This window comes from Taeniopygia guttata, chromosome 14 (genome assembly GCF_048771995.1).
Source record: "Taeniopygia guttata chromosome 14, bTaeGut7.mat, whole genome shotgun sequence".
In the NCBI taxonomy this organism is placed as follows: Eukaryota; Metazoa; Chordata; class Aves; order Passeriformes; family Estrildidae; genus Taeniopygia; species Taeniopygia guttata.
The window spans coordinates 7,157,704-7,178,496 of record NC_133039.1 but is presented as its reverse complement, the minus strand read 5'-3'; the positions used below and the strand labels follow the sequence as shown (position 1 = coordinate 7,178,496).

Here is a 20,793-nt window from a genome sequence, read left to right as displayed (position 1 = left end):
ACCTGTGCCACACTTAATTATTACTTATATCAAACACTCAGAGCTGGTAATTCACCCTGTAAGATTGAAAACTCTTTTCCATGGACAGAGATCACAGACAGTGTCTCTGGGGGCTCTGTCCAGGGGGGTTCCTGACCCCTGCCAGGGTCCCAGAGCTGCCAGGGCAGCCAGAGGGATGCTCTGGATTCCCACAGGTTTGCTTTGCTTTGCTTTACTTTGCGTGTAGTGCCCCGTGCTGTGCAGCAGCCAGGTGGGAATATTTCCCTCTGGCCTATTAGTCTTTGCAGCTTCCCCGTGTCCTCCCTGGGCGCTCAGGGCAGTGCAGTGTGTACCTTGGCTTGGGAGGAAAGCTGAGCTACTGGGGGCAGTGTTGTCTAAGAGCTGGGACGTGCAGGGGGAAGCAGGACTCCTGCTTTTGTGTGCAGCTTGACCCTGCTGGTGTGGGCTGGGCTGGCAGGGAAGAGCTGGCCCTGCTCCTGGTGGCCCTGGAGATGTGGGAATCCAGGGCTTCCCTCTGGCAGGTCTGGGACCCTGGCAGGGGTCAGGAACCCCCCTGGACAGAGCCCCCAGAGACACTGTCTGTGATCTCTGTCCATGGAAAAGAGTTTTCAATCTTACAGGGTGAATTACCAGCTCTGAGTGTTTGATATGAGTAATAATTAAGTGTAGCACGGGTGCAAAAGTAAAATTTTAGGATTCTAGATGAGGGGTCCAGAGGGGACAAGATGGAGGAAATTGGGTGTGTCTTGTCCTTTTTCTCCTTCTTCATGCCCTCCATGTTTCACTGTGGTGTTGGCATTTTTCTGTTGGTTCAGGCTGGGGACACACTGTCCAACGTAGGTGACAGATATTGGCACGTTATTGTAAATCCAGCACAGGTAGTTTCTGGTATTTAATGTTTGTAACATCCCACTGAGGGCAGAGCCCCACACGCTGCCCTGCAGGACAGAGCTGCGGCAGGGCAGCAGAACATGTTAGAGATAAACAGAATAAACAGCCTTGAAACAGCACAGAGGAGTTATGACTTCTTCTTTGGCAGCGGGGCTGAAAGACAGAGACTTTCTACAATCTCAGAATCATCAGTACCTCAGATTCCGACGTGGAGGTCCCTCTGTGGTGAGCTCCAGGCAGCAGGAGTCATTCAATGGGACGAGGGGAGCGAAGTTTCATCCTGGAGCCGTGCTGGGGTTCTGGATTAATCATTGCTGCACTTGGTGGGTTGTAGCTCAGAGGCAGAGCCATCCCCATCACCTGAGCACCCTGCACAGCACTCACTGGGATCAGGTGCTGGCATAGCTCTGCTGCAGCACTGGGGCTCCCAGGAGGCGGCAGGGAGTGCAGGCAGTGGTTAATAGGTAGGATGGAGTTAATCATCCACTGAATTCCTCAGCTACAAACTCTCTCCTCAGTATTTTTTCTGGTGCTGTTGCTGGAAAGGAAGTGGGGGTATGTGAAGCAAAACCACACTTAACAACTCACAGTAGCCCTGGTGTGTGCAGGATTTCTTGCGCGGTGCTGAGGGTGGGGCTCCCCTCTGAGAGGAGACGCTTGGATGGTCTGGTGGAGCTGAGCAGTGCTGGGATATTTGATATATCTGCACCTCTCCCTTCGTGTGCCTGGCCAGGCCCTGGAGAAGGAAGTGTCTGCACTTTCACCTGCCCAAGACCCAGGGAAGATCTGTATTTTTCTCACAGTAGTCCATCCCCAACAACTCAGACAAAAGTGAGAGAACTTACTTTAATTGATAAAATAGCAAGGATGCAATTACTTACAAAAGTCCAGCTCTGCCAGCCCAAACATGAGTAAACTACCTCTCATAAATCTTGATATTAAAAAGAAACAAAAGAAGGCCAAATGCTGGTGCCTTTTGTGTTTTGTGAACTCCCATGTAGGAGACATCTGGAAGCGTCTCTATCTCTCACAGAGGAGAAACAGAGGAATAAAAGATTTTAGCAAAATAGAAGAGAAGAAAAAAGTAGATCGATATTATAATTTAATGTCATGATTCCAGGAGACAAGGGAACACACCACTTCTTTTAGGACAAAGACTGAGTGTATTTCTAATTCGTTTTGGGGTAAAGATGAGTGATGTAGAGCCATGTACCGTAGGACCAGGTAGAGGAATTTTTCACATGTGAGTGAAAAATAACCCAGTTGGTGTTAGTAATGCTGCAGAATGCGTTAGCAGCTCAACAATGGCCTTAAACACTGAGTGGGATCCAATTTAAACCCATAAAACTGAGGAAGTCTGGACTTGGAGCCTGTTCTTCTACCTGTGTACTCAGCTGTGCATGGAGTAGCTGTGGCATAAACAGCCCAGGATGGTGTTGGGATTTCTTTTTACTCCATTAAACAGTTGTCATTTGTTTCCAAGGGTTTGATTTTATTGCTCCTCCTGTTTCACACAGCAGGAAATCAAAAAAAAAAGGAAAAAAAAGCAGCCCAACACACAAGAAACAGATGCAAATTCTTATTTGCTCAAATTCAGCTGAAAGTAGGAGCTAGGGCTCTAGGTTGCTTCACAAAAATGTCTAAATGATTCTGAATGTAATAAAAATATGTGAAATGCATGCTCAGGCCTCTGAGGTGGCAATCTTAGAGGTCTTTACTAACCGTGGTGAATCTATGATTTGCCTTTTTGTCTTACATGGGGGCACCAGTCACGAGTACAAAACCCACTCTGCAGTTCCAGCCCAGGCTGGGCATGGACAAAAGGTGATTATCTTGCTTCTGGTGCCTTCCCTTCCCTCTTCCCATCCCTGGAAGTGTCCAAGGCCAGGTGGAATGAAGCTCTGAGCAACCTGGTCTAGAGGAAGGTGTCCCTGCCCATGGCAGAGGATGGATCTGCTTGATTTTTAAGGTCCTTTCCAACCCAGTGGTTCTGTGATTCTACAATTGCTTTCCTTTGCTGATAGCCTCAGCATCATCCCTCTGTGCTGCAGGAGCTGTGTGGAGTGCCCAAAATCCAGATGTGCTCCAGAACCACCCCTTGCCCTCCCAAGCCCGTGCCAGGCTGTGGGAAGGGTCTCAGCCCCGTGGTCACCCCGTGTGTGCAGGCTGTGCTCTGCAGGGCTGCTCTGCTTGGGAAGGGCTCGCCAGACAGCCCAGGAGGCAGCTCTCAGGGTTCTTTTGGCAGGAGGGTGTGGAAAATGTTGGAGAGGAAGAGTGAAGCTCGGGCAGCGTGCAGCCGGGCGCTCTGCTCCGTGCTCCTCCATCCCTGCGCCTTCCCTCGGCTTCCCCACGCCTGCCTGCTCCCAGCTCGCTTCTCGTGTGGGGAAACAGGAGCTCTTGGACAGCTTTTCGTGGGCTGAGGTGGGACAGACAGACTGGCTGCTCGTTGGGAAGAGCCTCGGGGTCTCTGTGTTCCTGAGCTGCAGTGACACAGGGCAGGGACAGCGCCGTGCCCGGCGTGGGCAGCTGCTGGCACAGGCACGGCTGGGCAGTGATCCCGGCTGAAAAGGGACCTGCTTTGTCCTTGCTGCGTGGCCCAGGAGCTTCTCTGACCACAGGCGCCCTGGCAGGGCTTTTCCCACCTGCTTTTGGTGCTCTGGGCTGGGTGACAAGGTGGGGAGAGGTCATGGGCTGGGCTCCGTGGTGTTGGAGGGCTTGTCCAGCCAGAGCAGACCATGGATCAGCAGCGTTGTGGAGGGTTCAGGTCTTGCCCTGTGCCGTGCCTTTTCCTTGGTGATCCTTCTCTCCATGCTGAGCTGAGCTGTGATGCTGGATCCTCAGAGCAGTGGCTGTGAGGGTTACATAACCCCCATGCACGGAGCCTGCTGCAGTGAGGCAAGTCAGTAATGTCCTCTTGGATCTGAGAGGAAGAGGGGTGCTATGGAAACCTAACTTGTTATTATTATATGGGAACAAAATTTATTATTTTGCTCTTGTGCCTCAGTTTGTGATTACGCCATGGAGCAATTTTTAGCCTTGGCAAGAAGGTGGTTTAGCATAAGATCAAAGATGCAGCTTAACTCAGTGTCTGCTGCAAATCCTGAGAGCGATGCTGTGTCTGAGAGAGCTGGGCAAATTCTCCTTCTGCCAGCAGCGCTGATTTATGAGTCTCATCCTTCCTGACGTTGCTGTGGTGTGCAGAGTTTACCGAGGATGTTTACCCAGACCTTGCAGAGTGTGGAGCCTGAGGAGGGATCAGGCTGCGCTCAGGTGTGTCCTGCTGATCCGAGCCTGCTTTGGGAGCCTTCCATTGCCCGCAGGGCTGGAGCAGTGCTGGGCACAGAGCACACTGCCTGCCCTGGCTCCCTGGGGCACTCTGTCTGTACCATTTTATTTGTCTTGGCCTTGCCTTGGTGTTTCCTTGCTCTTCTTTCCCTTTTAGACAAAGCAAATTTGCTGGTGGTTTGTGTGCACCGCGAACACCCTCTTACACAATCACCCTCGTGGCTTTCTGAGGAACAGGGAAGAGTAATTTTGGATTTATTCATGAAACTGAGGCACAGTCCATGACAGTTGCCTGAACCTGAAGTGAAGCATCAGCCTCCCCTCAGCCAGCACTGTCCATGTTTGAGTGGCTCTGTGCCAGGGAGGGGGCTCAGCCTTGGGTTTCTGTTTTAACCAGCATGAATCAAAACAACAACAACAAAACCAATCTCTTTTACTGTAGGGAAAACATCCATGGACTATAAGGGGTGTGACTTTCTCTTTTTTAAGATGTCTGTGTCAGCTCCAGGGACATCTGCCCTGGTGGGTCTCTCATGGTTCATTTGCCCTTTCTTGGTGAGTTTTTCGCTGTGTGATGTGTGGGGACTTTGGGTGTTGGACTTACACCCGGAGTTCAGGTAAATCAACACAGAGCCTGTGCTGGGGAACTTTGGAAAAACCCTAGCTGAGGAAGATTTAAACTGACTAATTAAGAAAAGATTTCTGAGAGGAAGAATCAGTACCAGTGTCAGTCCCAGCATGTGCTTGTGTGGGGAGTAGGCAACAATTTAATATGTTTTATATATTTAATATTGCATATATTTACATATGTTTACAAATATGTACATATTGACCTGGGAAGGAAATGTCTCTTGGCTGTGCATATGCAAAGAAAAAGAAGAAAAATGAAGAAATCAGGGGGGAAAGTGTCACAAAAGCTGCAGGGAAGAGCTGCTTGCCAGAGAGATGGAATAATTAAAGAAAAGGGGTGTCTGCAGTAGAAGGGAAAATGCTGATTGTGAATCATCAACTGTCCGTGCCTTTCCTGCTGTAAAAGGTTGAATGGCCCAGGCTGTGTATTTGTGCTGGCAGGGAGAGATCTCTGCAATCACAGCCGTGCCCTGTTTAGCTTTGCTACTATTTGGAGGATCTGTGCCAGGACTTATTGAAATCCCCCAGGCAGATGTTAGAAGATCCTTTAAAACTGGTGGGGCTGTGGGATCAGAAACCCTTGCTTGTTCTCCAGGGAAATTGGCTTTGTTTAAACAAGGTCCACAGTGGGATGCTGAAGTGTGTGAGATGTTTTGTACAGCAGTGTTTAATGCAATCAGGAAAGGGATACTTCCCGGTAGTACTTGCAGGTATTAAATCATTAAGAAGATTAGCAGAGTTGCAAGACCTTTTTTCCTTTAGACAGTTTATTCCACCTAATGATGTTCTTATAAAAGGATTAGAAGCATTGATCCTGTGAGAGAAGGGAACAGGCACTGTGGTGATCCTCCCTTTAACTGTCAGGACCTGTAGTGTGAAGTGAATGGAATTATCCTTCCTCTGATTCCTCACAGAAAAATCACAGAATCGTGGAGTGGTTTGGGCTGGAGGGGACCTTAAAGACCACCTCATCTCAGCTGAAGGGCTGCAGAGGAGCTGCACAGGAGCTCTTGTACAGCCAGCACAGACAATCCCAGGAGGGTCTGAGCGAGCCAGAGGTCAGGGGTAGATTGTTCTTGTTGCTCTGGACAGGTGGAGATCAGTCCAGGCCAAGGGGAAGAGTTGAGCTGAGGGCAGCAGTGCAAGCAGGTTATCTCGAGGTCAGCTGCATCTTTCCAGGATAAGCTGATGACTTGGTTGAAGCCTTCTTCCAGAGCTCTTTCCAGGGATCTGTCCTTTGGTCTCCACCCCGTACCTCCAGATACGTTGCAGAGTGGATTTCTCAGCCCCTGATACTTGGCAGAAGCATGGACAATAACTCACTCGGGCAGATCATGTTATAGTTTTGGCTCTCTCCTATCTGGAGTTCAGGTTTTCAAAGGAATGGGCAGAACTGGATGTACAAGTCCTGCTGAACCCAGCAGATCCAGACCATTCCTGGCTGTGGTGTCAGGTTTGTGTCATTCCAGCTGTGTCACTGCTGAGGAGTCACTTGTGTCACCTGAATCCTGGGAATTTGAAGGGGCTGCTGGATATTTTAATGTACAATACGTGAGAGTGGGTGGGTCCCTGGATGGGTCTGTTGGGTCAGGGTGGATCCAGAAGAGGACACTGAGCAGGCTCCTGTGGACAGTGGTCTGGAGAGAACCAGAAATGTGCATCACCAGCACGTGATCTGACTTGAGAGCACTCTGAGGAGTAGATTTAGGTGGGATATTGGGAAGAAATTCCTCCCTCTGAAGGTGTGGAGGCCCTGGAAGTGTCCAAGGACAGGCTGGATGGGGCTTGGAGCAGCTTGGGTTAGTGGAAGGTGTCCCTGCCCATGGCAGGGAGTGGAATTGGATGGTCTTTAAGTTCCTTTCCCACCCAGGCCATTCCAGGGTTCTGTGAACTTTGGCAGGGATCAAATGGTTTTCTGTCTCCCAGACCTGTTCAGAAAGTCTGCTGGAGGGGCAGCTGAGGCCCAGGCAAGCTGCTCCTTTTCCTCTGTACCTACTCTGGGGCCTCCGAACATCAGCGTTTTTGAAGCAGAAATATTCTGACTGCATCACAGAAGACTTTCTAATGCTGAAAGGAAGCAGCCCAACCACACACATTATTAATGCCAGAAACATGCAAATGGCTTTTGTACGGGAACCAGCAGCTCTATATTGGGTTCTAATTGGGTTTTGTTTTCAGAAGGAAGATATTTATGGTTCTATACTGAACATGCTGCAAAAACATTGAGAGCTGAGCCCTCCAACCCAAACAACCACCTTTGAAAAAAGCTGGGGAGCTCGAATTGGTGTCGGCACCAGCAAGGGGGGATTAGGGGAAGCCTGTCCTTTGGATTCTTCAGGCCTGCTCTGCCTGTCCCTGCCCCTGGGGTCTGCCCTGATTTACAGCACTGAGCATCAACCAGAGCTCCTGCTTAAGGAATTCCTTCAGTGTTTTTGTTCCAGTAGGGATCTGTGGGCCTGCCTGTGAGTTATGGAGCCTTTGTGCTGGGGAGATGTTTACATCTAAACGGTGACTTGGAAGCTCTTTCTGCCACGGAATCCTGGAAATGCTGTTATCTCAGGAGGAGGCTTCAGGAGGAGCTTCTGCACAGAGACCACCCAGGACTCAGAGCTACCTGTCACCAGAGCACTTCTGCTGCCCCGTGTTCCTGCAGGGAGACTGAAATTTGGTATGGGTTGGGCTGAGCACCTGGAAGGGCTGGATCAGCTGTGGAACAGCAGAGATGGAGACATCCTCATCAGCAAAGTTTCTGCCTGCATGCATGGTATCTTCAGCCTGGTGGGCAGCAGAGTTCTGCCCTTGTTTCTGCTGGGGGAACATTCCTCCTGAGGGCCTGCAGGATTCTTCCTGGTTCTGCTGGACTCGTTTTGCTCCTTCTCTTCCTGCTGCTGGTTCAGGCTGCCAAGCGTCTCCTTCCTTCCTCCCCTGGAGCTGGGTCTGCATCCACTGCTGTTGCTGCTCCTGCTTTCCTTCAGAGGCTTTTTAAAATTTGATTTTGAACACCAGTTGCATTGTTATCATATTTGCACCCTGCCAGTTAGTGATCACTGCACGAGGAGAGGACAATGTCCCTGTTCTGTCACCTGCCCCATGGCCAGACCAGGTGGGCCACCAGCAAACCAGTTTAACCAGAAAACCTGTTTAACCAGCAGACCTGTGGGACCACAGTGGGAAGCAGCTTCTTTTGCTGCTGTGATGGATGCTGCTTTTTAGAGGGGATGGGGAAACACCCCTTGTCCTTGTTGCTCCTGGGATTTCCTTTAGCACAAGAAAAAATTGGACACTTGGAAGAGATGTGGTCCCCATGCCTGAAAGAGACCTCAGAGAAGGAGATGTCTGATCCCATGGCAGCAGTGGGAGCCTGGTCTGTCCTGGCTCTGGGGGAGGGCAGGGGAGCCGGACAGTGGGATGGACTGGAGCAGAGGTGGGCAGTGGGATGTGGCCGGAGCAGAGGTGGGCAGTGGGATGTGGCCAGAGCAGAGGTGGACAGTGGGATGGACTGGAGCAGAGGTGGGCAGTGGGATGGACTGGAGCAGAGGTGGGCAGTGGGATGGACTGGAGCAGAGGTGGGCAGTGGGATGGACTGGAGCAGAGGTGGGCAGTGGGATGTGGCCGGAGCAGAGGTGGACAGTGGGATGTGGCCGGAGCAGAGGTGGACAGTGGGATGTGGCCGGAGCAGAGGTGGGCAGTGGGATGTGGCCGGAGCAGAGGTGGGCAGTGGGATGGACTGGAGCAGAGGTGGGCAGTGGGATGTGGCCGGAGCAGAGGTGGGCAGTGGGATGGACTGGACAGAGGTGGACAGTGGGATGGACTGGAGCAGAGGTGGGCAGTGGGATGTGGCCGGAGCAGAGGTGGGCAGTGGGATGTGGCCGGAGCAGAGGTGGACAGTGGGATGTGGCCGGAGCAGAGGTGGGCAGTGGGATGTGGCCGGAGCAGAGCCGTGCTCCGGGCGGGAGCTGGCCCAGCGTTACATAACGCACCAGAGACACGTTCAAGTGATTAATTTGAGGCTCTGGCAGCCGCTTCCCTGTAATAATATTTTAAACATTACTTTTCCACTGGCCCTTGCCAGCGATCGTTATTTTGCGCTGTGGAGGCTGTAAAATTTCACTTCAAGGATGGGTTTCACTCCCGTTACAGAATGTGTCTGGAATGTGCAGATGTTTCCTTCGGGGAATAGGGAGCCAATGGGCTCTACACATCAGCCCTGCGGGGAGGACTCAACGTGCTAAGCACCCTATTCACAAAATCCCAAACAAACACACACACAGCCCGTGGAGCTGCACCCACACCGGGCATGGAAACCCAGGGGCTGCTGGAGCTCAGGAAGGTTCCGGGCTGGGATGGTCACACAGGGGTTCCTCAACACGGTCCCACATATTCCTGTTTTCTGGAAGAGTTGTGCAAGCTTTGGCTGACTGGGTGCAGATAAGGTGGCTTGGAATGATGTAGTTTCTGAGGTGCTTTCCAACCCAAACCATTCCAGGGTTCTGCTGGTTTTGAACTGGAGGGGTGCAGGGTTAGGTGGGATATTGGGAAGAAATCCTTGACTCAGAGGGTGGGCAGGCCCTGGCACAGGGTGCCCAGAGAGGCTGAGGCTGCCCCTGGATCCCTGGCAGTGCCCAAGGCCAGGTTGGACATTGGGGTTTGGAGCAGCCTGGGACAGTGGAAAGTGTTGGGATTGGAACTGGATGAGCTTTAAGGTCCCTTCCAACCCAAACCATTCTGGGGTTCCATCATTAACCTCCCACAGGTATCCAAGGGTTGTGCATGTCAAGGACAAAGCAGCTGCTGTGGATGTGCCAGAATTAGAGAAAATGGGAAGATGAGGATTTAATTGCACAAAAAAAAATAGTTTGCGTGGAGAGTGGAGAAGACTGAAAATTGCTTTTTATGGAACAGTTTCAAATTAAGGAGCTTCAAATTAAGGCTGTAACCATCCCTGAGGGATATGTGGTGGGGCTGGTCCTCTTTTAATAGGATGATAGCAGAGCATTAATTTTTTTACTTCTCTGTTTTCTCTTTCCTTATCATCATCACTGCAGAGAAAGGGAGAACAAAGCATTGGGGCATCAGGTCCTTAAAGAGGAGCCCTTAAAGGGTCAGTCATGGACACAGAGGAAGATGCAGAGGGATTTTGGAGGGCCAGGAGGGACAGGACAAGAGGAAATGGCTTCACACCAGCACAGGGAGGGTGAGATGGGATACTGGGGAGAAATTCTTCCTGTGAGGCTGCTGGAACATTTCCAGGGCACATGTTGCCCAGAGAAGCTGTGGATGCTCAAAACTCTGCCTCTGGCATTGTGAGAGCCTGAATGAGAGCTGGAAGCCCTTACAGAAAATAGATATACAAGATAGGAAAGAGAAATGTTGGTTGTGATGAGCGTGGGCTCAGATCAGGCCCATTGAACACTGGTAAGCAAAAGAATCTTAAGGAGAAGTTTGTGTCCAGCAAGGTTGAGAATAGTAAAGAGTTTTTCAAGTATACTGGGACTTAAAGGAGTGAGGTGATACTGGTCTGTTAATAGATGAACATGGTCAAATTATCAATGAAAATACAGAAAAGGCAGCACTGCTCAGTAAATATTTCTGTTTTCTATTTGGAAAAAAGCCAGGTGATGTATTTGTATCATATGAGGATGATGAAACACTTTCCACTCCAACAGTAACCGAGGAGGATGTTAAACAGCTGCTGTTAATGTTAGACCTTCTTAAACCAGCAAGTTCAGATATTTTGCATCCAAGAATTTTAAAAGATCTGGCTGAAGAGTCCTCTGGGCTATTAATGTTCGCTTTTAATGGATTTTTGGGCCTTAGGGAGATTCCCAGGGACTGGATCAAAACAAACATGGTGCCAGTGTTAACAGAAGGTAAATGGGGAGGTACAAACATTTATCAGCCCAATGTCCTGATTTTCTGTCCCAGGGAGAAACAATGCTGTGCCTAGCATGGCATTAGCTAAAAATTAAAGGGGATGGTGTAATTAGTGGCAGTCAACATGGAAAATCCACTCATGGAAAATAGATCTCCCAAACCTCTGCCTTTTAAGTAACTTTGCAGATGGATGAGCAGAAGATGCTGACGTTGATGTAATACACATCTGATTTCTGCAAGAAGTCAGAATTTGAATTCTGAGTCAAATTTTTGAGTTTGACTCAATGTCACATGTATTTGTTAGGAATTGGAATGAAAGAAACCAACATTGCAGATGTTAAAGGGATTAAACATTGGCTTCAGAATGTTTCATAGAACGACAGATTTGACCCAAACAATTGTTTGGGTTGGACAGCACCTCAAGGCCATCCAGTTCCACCCCCCTGCCATGGGAAAGGGACACTTCCCACTCGATCAGTTTGCTGCAGCCCAAACCTTTCAGTGGTTCTCAGTCTTCATGTGAATGGGAACATCCTCTGGAAGGCTGGAGCTGCCTGCTTGGGCTCGACGCAGGAATAAGTGTGTGCAACCTGATGGTTTGCAGTGTTTGAGCTGCTGGGATAAACCATCAGGAATAAACATCAGGACTGCAGGGAAAACACCACAGGATTGTGCTGTGGGCCAGGGCTGGGGCTCTGAACGTGCTGCACTTTTTGCTCCCAGCCCTCCTGCTCTGGGGATTTTCTGTCGCAGGCAGTGGCTGTGAACTTGGGGCTGTGCTCAGCATCACAGAGCAGCACCAAAGTTTACTTTGGGCTATTTTTAAACATACCAAGTACTAATCTGACAACCCCAAATCCATGAGTTTTCCCTCTGGGAGGAAGAAAGTAATTCAAGAGGCTCATCAGCTCTCCAGCACAGGCTGTGCTGCAAAATCCTGCTCAGAGTTGGTCTCCATCACTGACAACGCTCTGCCAGGCCTGGGTCTGAGTGGCTCTTCCTTTCTTCTTGTCCTTTTCCCCATCAATGTTTTCAGGGAACATCCCAGGCTGGAGCTGAAGGATGTTGGTGAGAGCCTGAAACGGGGAGCCTCTTAAATGGAATGTTGGTAAAACATATTGGAGATGAAAATCAAGTGACAGACAGGGCTAAAATAGACAGAAAACTGTTTTTCTTCAGCAGCCACCCAGGAACTTGGAAAACTTGGAGGTGTTTGAGGGGGCTGTTAGCTGAAGGTTGAACAGATTGGGACTGTCAGCTGTGAAGGGGAAAGGTTTGAGGAGCGTTGCCTGCCCTGGGAAGGGACAGTCCAGGTCTGGGGACGGGGGCAGTGGGAGGCTGTGTCCGTGTCAGCGCTGAGGCAGGTCCTGGCAGGTCTGTGTGCAGCCATCCCCATCCCTGTGCTCCATCTGCATGCAGGTGTTGTGGGCTGGGGAATTTGGGAACAGGACATGGAGCTCAGACTTTGCAAAGGACTCTGGAGGAAAAGGCCAAAACCCGTTCATGTGGTCTGCTCAGCTTTGTGCTGCTCCAGCAGCGGGAGGGATGTGGTGACATTCCCTCAGCCACCTCGTACCTTTGGCCATGAGACTCTCCTGTGTCCTCTGTGTGTCTGCTTCACCTGCCATGAGAGGCTTTGCCTGGTGGCTGCTGTTTCTCCTAAATCCTCAATCCTTTGTGAACTCCAGGGCTTGGAGCAGCCTGAGCTAGTGGAAGGTGTCCCTGCCTGTGGCAGGAGGTGGAACTGGGTAATCTGAAAGGTCCCTTCCCACCTAAAGCATTCCAGGATTCCCTGATCCCCTGCGAGGGCTGTGTTTTGCTGCTTGTGGCTTTGTTTTCCCTTTGTTTGTGCTGCTGGTGCCTGACAACGCACTGACTGTTCCTGTGTGAGAAATGGGAGAGTTGTTTCCCAACTGTTTGAAGAAATGACTTTTGATCTGGTGCTGCCTTATCAGTCTCACATTCTCTCAGCTGGGTTGTGCTCTGAATTCAGGTCGGAAGTGGGGTGAAGGTTTTGACAGATCTCCCCGTGTTTTGGAGGGTCAGGCAGTCCCTGGTTCGTGGCTCTCATTCTGCATCAGTGACATTGAGATGGTTCCCCTGTTCCTTTTGGGGTACAAACCACAGATACCCCAGAAGGTTTCCAAGGAACAACCCAGTCAGACTTTACCAGTGTTTGCAGATGGGACGTGTGCTTTGGAGAAGCCTTCCTGCAGTTCTCCGTGTCCCTTGGCTCCAGCTCCCCTGTCAGCTCAGTGGCACATCCCTGTGATCAGTCCAGCATTATCCTGAGCCTCCTGCATCCTGTGAACTCTGCCTGTGGCTCGTTTCTTGTGGACTGCAGAATTTACAGTGCTGGGACTAAATAGCATTGGGGTTTTTACTGTTTCTCACATCCCTAGAAGACAGCTGTCCAAGGAAAAGCCTCACTTACTAAATAAATACAAATTGAGTAATAAAAAAAAACAGGAGGCAAAGATTATCTAGGCCATTCCCTGTCCCAGTGGTGAGTTAATATCAGTAATACCTAAACATTTATTGAAAACTCTTCACTTTGTGTAAGGAAGATTAAGCACTGAGTAGCTCAGCTGTGTAATCCCTAAATTACAGCTTCCAGAGGGCTCCCTTTTTATGGTAAAATCAAATGTTCCTGAGCTCCCAAGATGCTGACTTGGGGAGGTGCTGGGTTTTCAGGAGAGCGGAGCTGGGCCCTGCAATTGCTGTGTGCTGGCACGCAGTGGCACAGGACGTGGAACAGAAATGTTTTGGGGGAAGAAGTGGGCATCTGCATGGAAAGCAGTTGGCTTTGGGCTGCAATAGGATCTGCTTGAGCTGTGCCACGTGTGCTAGGAAGATACCTGGACTTCTCACATCTCTGGTTGCTTTGCAGACTTTCCACGAAGCAAATGAGTGTTTGCAGGGCTGACATAGCCCTGGCTGGAACTCGTTTACGTGCGGTGCTAATTACGGACATCAGCTGGGTTTGGGTGTTTGGGTTGCTGCTCTCCCGAGCTGGAGGTCTCTGCTCTTCCCATCCTTGCTGTGCTGTCACAGGGCTGGGTGGTGCCTGAGGTTTCTTCCTCGTTTTGTGCCACATGAAGTCAGCCCTTGGCAGCGAGGGCAGGAGCGTGGCTGGCCCTGCTCGGTGCCAGCTCCTGCTCACTCGGGCAGCTCAGAAGGTGGCAGGGAGCTCTCAGAACCATTGCCACCCCTGTATCCACCTCCCTGTCCCCCTGGAGCCCCTTCCTGGCCTCCCCAAGCGCCCCTGGTGACACCCCAGTGGTGTTGGGAATGCGGGGATGGAATCAGCTCAGGGTAAGGATAACGTTGTTATAAATGAAAATTTGTCCAGCCAAATTAATATGAAAAATAAAATATTTATTTTGCAATCAGATTCTATCTAGCCAGCCACAAGGAAAGAGCAGAGCCGAGCCCGGGATGGGCACCAGAAGTCAGCCTCAGCAGAGGTTTCCCTCCATGCCCACACACCCATCCTGGCACGAGCGGTTTTTATAGGAAAAGTTCTGCCTGAGGCCAAGATTTCAGCAATCAGTCTTTTCTTCTATTCAGAGTCCATATGTTAATAAGATTTTCTTTTTTGGTGATGAGGGAGAACAAATCAGTGTCTGGAGTTTGTTGAATCCCTTGATGAAATTTATGGGAATTCAGGAACGCTGCATTCACATGGATCTGCCTGAGGATTTCCATGATTTCCATCTCAGGTCGTTCAGGGGATGATCAGCCCCTGGGGTTTCTGTATCTCCCCAGACATGGCCCATCTCCTGGCAAGCTGTACCTTCTTACTTGTAAATCAGTTTCCAATATACACCTCACCTGTGAGGGTGGGGGGAATCCTAATACAAACGTGTATACTCTAACAAATATTCAATATCACATATGTCATATTGGAAATGGTGCAAATTATATCTACTACACATAACAACGTGGAAGAGGATCCTGGATTTTGGGAGCCCCCTGGGCAGGGGAGAGGGATGGAGCAGACGGTGCCATGGCTCCAGGACAGCCCTGCCAGAGCGTGACGTCCTGCATGAGGTCACTGGTCCCCTTTGTTCCAGGGCCTCCATCCCTGCTCGGCTCCACAGCCATATTTGGGAAAGTCTGTGGGAAGCTGCTGGCGGCGGGGCTGTGAGGAGCTGCTCCTGGAGCACAGCTTCTCTGCAGACAGCTCCCACCTGGAGGGAGGCTTCTCCTGACCTTGCTGGGGCTGCCCTGGCTGTGGCTGGGACACTCTGATCATGGTTGGGACACCCTGGCTGTGGCAGGGGTGCCATAGCTATGCCCTGGCTGTGGTTGGGATGCCCTGGCTGTGCCTGGGACACTCTGATCATGGCTTGGACACCCTGGCTGTGATGGGGGTGCCACAGCTGTGGTTGCAGTGCTCTGGTCATGGTTGGGACACCCTGGCTGTGACAGGAATCCCCTGGCTGTGGCAGGAATCCCCTGGCAGTGACAGGAGTCCCCTGGCAGTGACAGGAGTCCCCTGGCTGTGGCAGGAGTTCCCTGGCTGTGACAGGAATCCCCTGGCTGTGGCAGGAATCCCCTGGCAGTGACAGGAATCCCCTGGCAGTGGCAGGAGTCCCCTGGTAGTGACAGGAGTCCCCTGGCTGTGGCAGGAATCCCCTGGCTGTGGCAGGAATCCCCTGGTTGTGGCAGGAGTCCCCTGGCAGTGGCAGGAGTCCCCTGGCTGTGACAGGAGTCCCCTGGCTGTGGCAGGAATCCCCTGGCTGTGACAGGAATCCCCTGGCTGTGACAGGAGTCCCCTGGCTGTGGCAGGAATCCCCTGGCTGTGACAGGAATCCCCTGGCTGTGACAGGAGTCCCCTGGCTGTGACAGGAATCCCCTGGCTGTGACAGGAGTCCCCTGGCTGTGACAGGAATCCCCTGGCTGTGGCAGGAGTCCCCTGGCAGTGGCAGGAATCCCTGATGGGCTTTGCTGACGGCTGTGTTTGCCCCTCTGGGGCTTTGCTGCCCCACAGGCACTGTCAGAACCCAGCACACCCCTCTGGCTGCCCTGGCTGGCTCCAGACCCTGGCAGGGGGCTTGGAGACCCTGGCATGAAGTCAAAAACACCTTTGGCTTTGATTTTAGCCCGTGGAAAAAGCTGTCAATTTTGTATCAGGAATTACAAGCCACAAGGGTTTGAGTAGTGTGGTAGTTGAATTAACACGGGGTGAAAAAGTAGAATTTTGGGATTTTTAGAATGGGGTTGAAGGGGGTACAAGATGAAAGAATTTGGGTGTTTTCTAGCCTTCTTTGCTTTCTTCTTGCCCTCCTTGTCTTGCTGTGATAGTGACACTTTTCTGTTGGTTTGGGATGGGGACACACTGTCCAACACAGATGTCAGATATTGGTGCTTTGTTATAAACAGTCTGTACGTAACTTTTGATATAAAAGGTAAACACCACCCAGACTGCCATGGCTTCTGTACCAGGCACACCTCGGCAGGTCAGAGAGAAAATATTATAGATAAGGAGAAATAAACAACCTTGAAAACTCGACTTCACGTATGGCAGACCTCTCCTTTGGGGCTAGGGGAACAAGGGGTGACCCCAGGCCACTGCTGGGGTCTCAGCAGCTGACCCTGCCAAGGAACTCAGCCTTGGTGGTGGCCTTGGCCTGGAGCTCCTGTCCTGGGCCGTGCTGTGCCCCTCGCTCTGACGCTTCTCCCATTACTGTTCTGGCAGGGCTCCCTGCGCCAGAGGGGCTGGGGAAGTTCTGCCCTCGCTCTGCCTCCCTCCCTCTTTGTGAAATGGAGGCAGAGCAGACCCACAAATGACATAATGAGAGCATGACATCAGGCTTGGCGGCGGGGCCGCCCCTGCTCTGCCGAACACGAGATGTTCCCTGGAAGGAGGGAGCAAACAGCAGTGCCCAAAGCCAGCCTGGCACAGCAGGGACAACCCCCGGGCTGGCACTCAGGGGGCTCAGAGCATCAGTGAGGTATGGGGTGGTGGCACTGAGCCCTCCTGCTCCCCCCTGTCGCCTCCTCCGTGGGTGAGGAAGGAGCCAGCTCTTGGTACCTTTTCCCCAGAATTACCCGAGTCCATCGGCAGCAGGTCGGGCTGGTGGTGTGTGTGCTGCACCCAGCCTCACCCTCTCTGCCAGCTGGGGATGCCAGCTCCAGCATGCTCCCAGCATCACACAGGGAGTGCTGGCGGGGCTGGGATGGAGCTGAAGGCTCCCAAGGCTCAGGCTGACGCCCTCATTACTGCATATTCCCTTATTTCCCAAAGCTTCACCTTCCTCGCTAAACCACCTCCCTTTTCCAGAAGTATTTGAATGTCTCCCTTTGCTGGGCTGGGAGGTGGAACGTTGTCACCCTGATTCTAAGGATTTTCTAAAGCCTTCTGAGTTTACATTCTATTAGAAAACTTTCCCACACAATTTCTATAAACAACATATTATTTTACATTCCTTCACGGGGGTAGAGAAACTTGATGTACAAGTAGTTTGTCCAATGTCTTTAGAGAAGTAGCCCATTCACTCTCCAATCCACTGTCACCTTTAGAAAAGTATAAAAAAAAAGTTTTTTATAGAAAAGTTGGAGTCAGAAGATAAACTTTCTCTTTTACCTTGCAAAATAGCAGATAGCTCGTGTTGTACTTTCACGTGTCCTATAGCAACAGAACATGGCAGTGTGGGAGCTCTCAGTGACACACTTTGTGTCCTGTGCCGTAGCTGTTGGTGAGTTTTGGTGCCCCATGTCCCACGGAATGACATTGCATGGCTCCACTTTACAGCTGTGGAAACTGAGGCAGGACTGAGCAGTTGTGTGGCTCCCCTTTTCCAGGAGGCACAGCGAGTTCCTACAGACCCCTGAGCCACAGGAAATGACATTTCTCTTTCTCCTCGTGGGGAGGGCGTCAGGCTGTGTGTGCAGAGAGTGTCAATGGAGAGCCTTGTTTGCTGCTGGCTTCAGCTCTGCTTTGAACCTGCTCCGAATTTCCTCCGGCCTGGCAGCGGGCTGGGAAAATACAGTCGTGGCAGTTTGTGGTGCTGCCAGGCTGAGCTCTGTCCCACAGTATTTCCTGGTTTGTTTTCTTCTCTGCAGCCCAGCTTGGTTTCCAGCTGCCTATCCTATGCCAGGAAGGCATAAGATGATTTTTCATGCATGTTGGAGAGGGAGCAGTGGGAGAAAGCTGCTCCCTGGATCTAGCTGGAGGTGGCAGGCGCTGGATCCACCACCATTCCTTATTCTCCCAGCTGTCCTGTCACCAGCAGCTCTGCTTCCCTTGCAGGAGGTCAGGGAGGCTGAAAAATGAGGGGTTTTATACCAGTTCCTCGTGGGATCATGAGGGCAAGGAAACAGCAAGGGAGTTGCCCTGGTTTGTAGGTACCAGTCGGGAATTGTAGGAAGCAGCAAGGGAATTGTCCGGGTTTGTAGGTAGGGAATTGTAGGAAACAGCAAGGGAATTTTCCTGGTTTGTAGGTAGGGAATTGTAGGAAACAGCAAGGGAATTTTCCTGGTTTGTAGGTAGGGAATTGTAGGAAACAGCAAGGGAATTGTCCTGGTTTGTAGGTACCAGTCGGGAATTGTAGGAAGCAGCAAGGGAATTGTCCGGGTTTGTAGGTAGGGAATTGTAGGAAACAGCAAGGGAATTGTCCTGGTTTGTAGGTAGGGAATTGTAGGAAACAGCAAGGGAATTTTCCTGGTTTGTAGGTAGGGAATTGTAGGAAACAGCAAGGGAATTGTCCTGGTTTGTAGGTAGGGAATTGTAGGAAACAGCAAGGGAATTGTCCTGGTTTGTAGGTAGGGAATTGTAGGAAACAGCAAGGGAATTGTCCTGGTTTGTAGGGTCCAGGCTGGTGCCTGGCCTGGATGGAGCCCAGCAGTGTCTGTGGGTGTGGGACACAGCTGGAGCCAAGGGCTGGGGGTCCTTGGGCAGCATCTGAGCTGCAGTGAAGTGACAGTGTCAGGGTTAATGGCAGCCTCCAGGGGTTCAGTCCTGGGGCTGAGCCCCAGCTCTCCCCTGGGTGAGCATCTCTGCACGCTGGGCTGTGGCTCAGGGTGCTCGGATGGGTGAGCTCAGCCCGTCACACCTGATGGCAGCTGGGCCCTGGAGGGTGCAGGATGCCAGCCAAGGTCCTTTGTCAGCAAATAAAGGACAGCAAGGCACAGGAGCCCTCTCCAGCTGTGAGACATGACACCCCAAAGACAGGATCCCAGTGTCTGACACCTTCCCAAGCTCCCTGCAGCTAAGGAGCACCTTGGAAGAGGCTCTTGGAAATGGCAGAGCCCTGTTTTCGCAGCAGCTGAATGGTTTGTTTTGGAGGTTTTGCTTGTCTGGGCGAGGAGCAGGAAGGCATCTGAGCTGAAACTCCCATTTCCTTTCCTTGGACTTGAGGTGCTGCCTAAAAACCAAATGGGCGACTTCCAGGTATTTCAGAGGAGAAGGGAAATATTTGTGCTGGTCTCCCTGGAGGGTGGCTGGTTGGAGCTCTGGCCCTTCTGGTGCTTCCCCACAGCAGGACAGAGGGGTTCAGTGCACAGAAGATGCTCAGGAGAGGTGGAGCTGGGGTGTCCCCAGGGAAGCTCTGTCCTGCCTGGAGCTCCTGGGTTCCAGTCCGAGCTGTCTCTGTGCTCGTCCTGCGGTGGGAGCTGGAAGCAGTGTGGGGGTGACTTTGCTGTCCCCTGGGCAGAGTGTGGCTCAGCCAGGGATGCTCTGTGCTCCTCCAGTGCTGTCCCAGCTGCTCCAGGACAGAGATCGCTGCCATGATCGGATATTTTTGTTAATGTATTTACCGAGCTGCTATTTTGCACATTTCTTGGACTTCTGTATTGGTATTGCTGGTGAACTCTTCTGAATCCACTCTCAGCTTGGCAAATAACTCCCAGACAGCAAAATCAGGGAAAAGAAACCTTTTAAAGAGGCATCCATCCCTGTCACTTATCCCCAGTTTCCTGGAATCGTACGTAATTTTCCTGCCAGTTTGGCAGAATTATTTTCAGTTGGATAAATGAAGTTTAAATGTCAGATCAAACCAAGAAATAATTGATTAAGGGGTAGAAATAACAGCTGAGACAGCCAGGAGAAGTGAGAGGAGGTGTTTATAGGGAAAAAAGTGAGACAGGAGTATGGCAAAGTGTGTCCAGCCCTGTCCTCTCCGGGGAGCTCAGCCAGAAACCCATGAAGGGTAAGAACATCACATGGGCTTGGAGGAAGTGTTTTGATGCTGCTAAAAGAAAGTTTGGGCCAAAGGAGATTTTTCTGAAAACGAATAGTGACGTTTATTGGGAACAAGTGGAGACTGATGAGCAAAACTTTAGCTTCTTCTCTGAGTGATATTTAAATTTGGGGAGGAAGATGGTGGGTGAGGAGAGGGCTGGGCTGGACATGGAGACTTTGGTTTGGATGAGCTGAAGGCTGTTGGTGTTACTGGGAGCAACTGGAGACTTTTTAAAGCAGCCTTCCTTTTAGAATGACAATCTGTCCTGATTTCAAATGGAAAATATTCTTTATTGCTTCTTCTTCCATTTTAAGCTTTTCCAAAGAGAGACAAAAAGATGTTTAAAACGTAGAGTTGACGCATCAATTTTGTAATTACTGATCAGGGCTTTGGCACGAGAAACACACTTGGAAGTTCATAATAAATTTTTCTCTGAGATAATTACTACTTGCGTCTAAAGTACCTCTTAATGACTTCTTTGAACATAGATTAGACTTGAATATCTTTTAAGAGGGTGCATCATACTGAGCACCACGTGTGGCGTGGTGTAATTGCTCCAGGTGTGCTGCAGAGTGGGGGCACATCCTGAGGCTCCTGATCTCTTTTTGCAGGTTATATGAGCAGCAAATGCTTCATGGTTTTGGAAAAGGTGTTTTCTTTGGCTGGGAAAAATGCTCTGCCTTCAACACATCACGTTTCCAGTCAGGATTCTGGCTGGGGTTTGGAGAGAGGCTCTTCTGAGGTCTGCTAATGGAGGTGTGACAAAACGGGGTTGAACGAAGGCTGAAAATGGTTTTTTTTTGCTTTCCCTAGGGATCTTTCCAATAACAGGATCAGTGGTTTAGATGCTGAGCTGTTCAGAAGCCTGCCTTCGCTGGCAAAGCTGTAAGTACTTGCTGTGCCCCCCAGTCCTCCCAGTGCCCCC

At 50.9% G+C, this 20,793-nt stretch overlaps 1 protein-coding gene across 2 annotated transcripts in view; it reads left to right on the top strand.

The window, feature by feature from the left end:
- PKD1 (polycystin 1, transient receptor potential channel interacting) overlaps window positions 1-20,793 on the top strand; it is an 81,576-nt gene that overhangs the window by 11,365 nt on the left and 49,418 nt on the right. For both annotated transcript variants that reach the window (XM_072935745.1, XM_072935744.1), the window contains exon 2: window positions 20,682-20,753. In XM_072935745.1, the coding sequence (XP_072791846.1) occupies window positions 20,682-20,753 (72 nt within the window). The remainder of the gene's footprint in view (window positions 1-20,681; window positions 20,754-20,793) is intronic.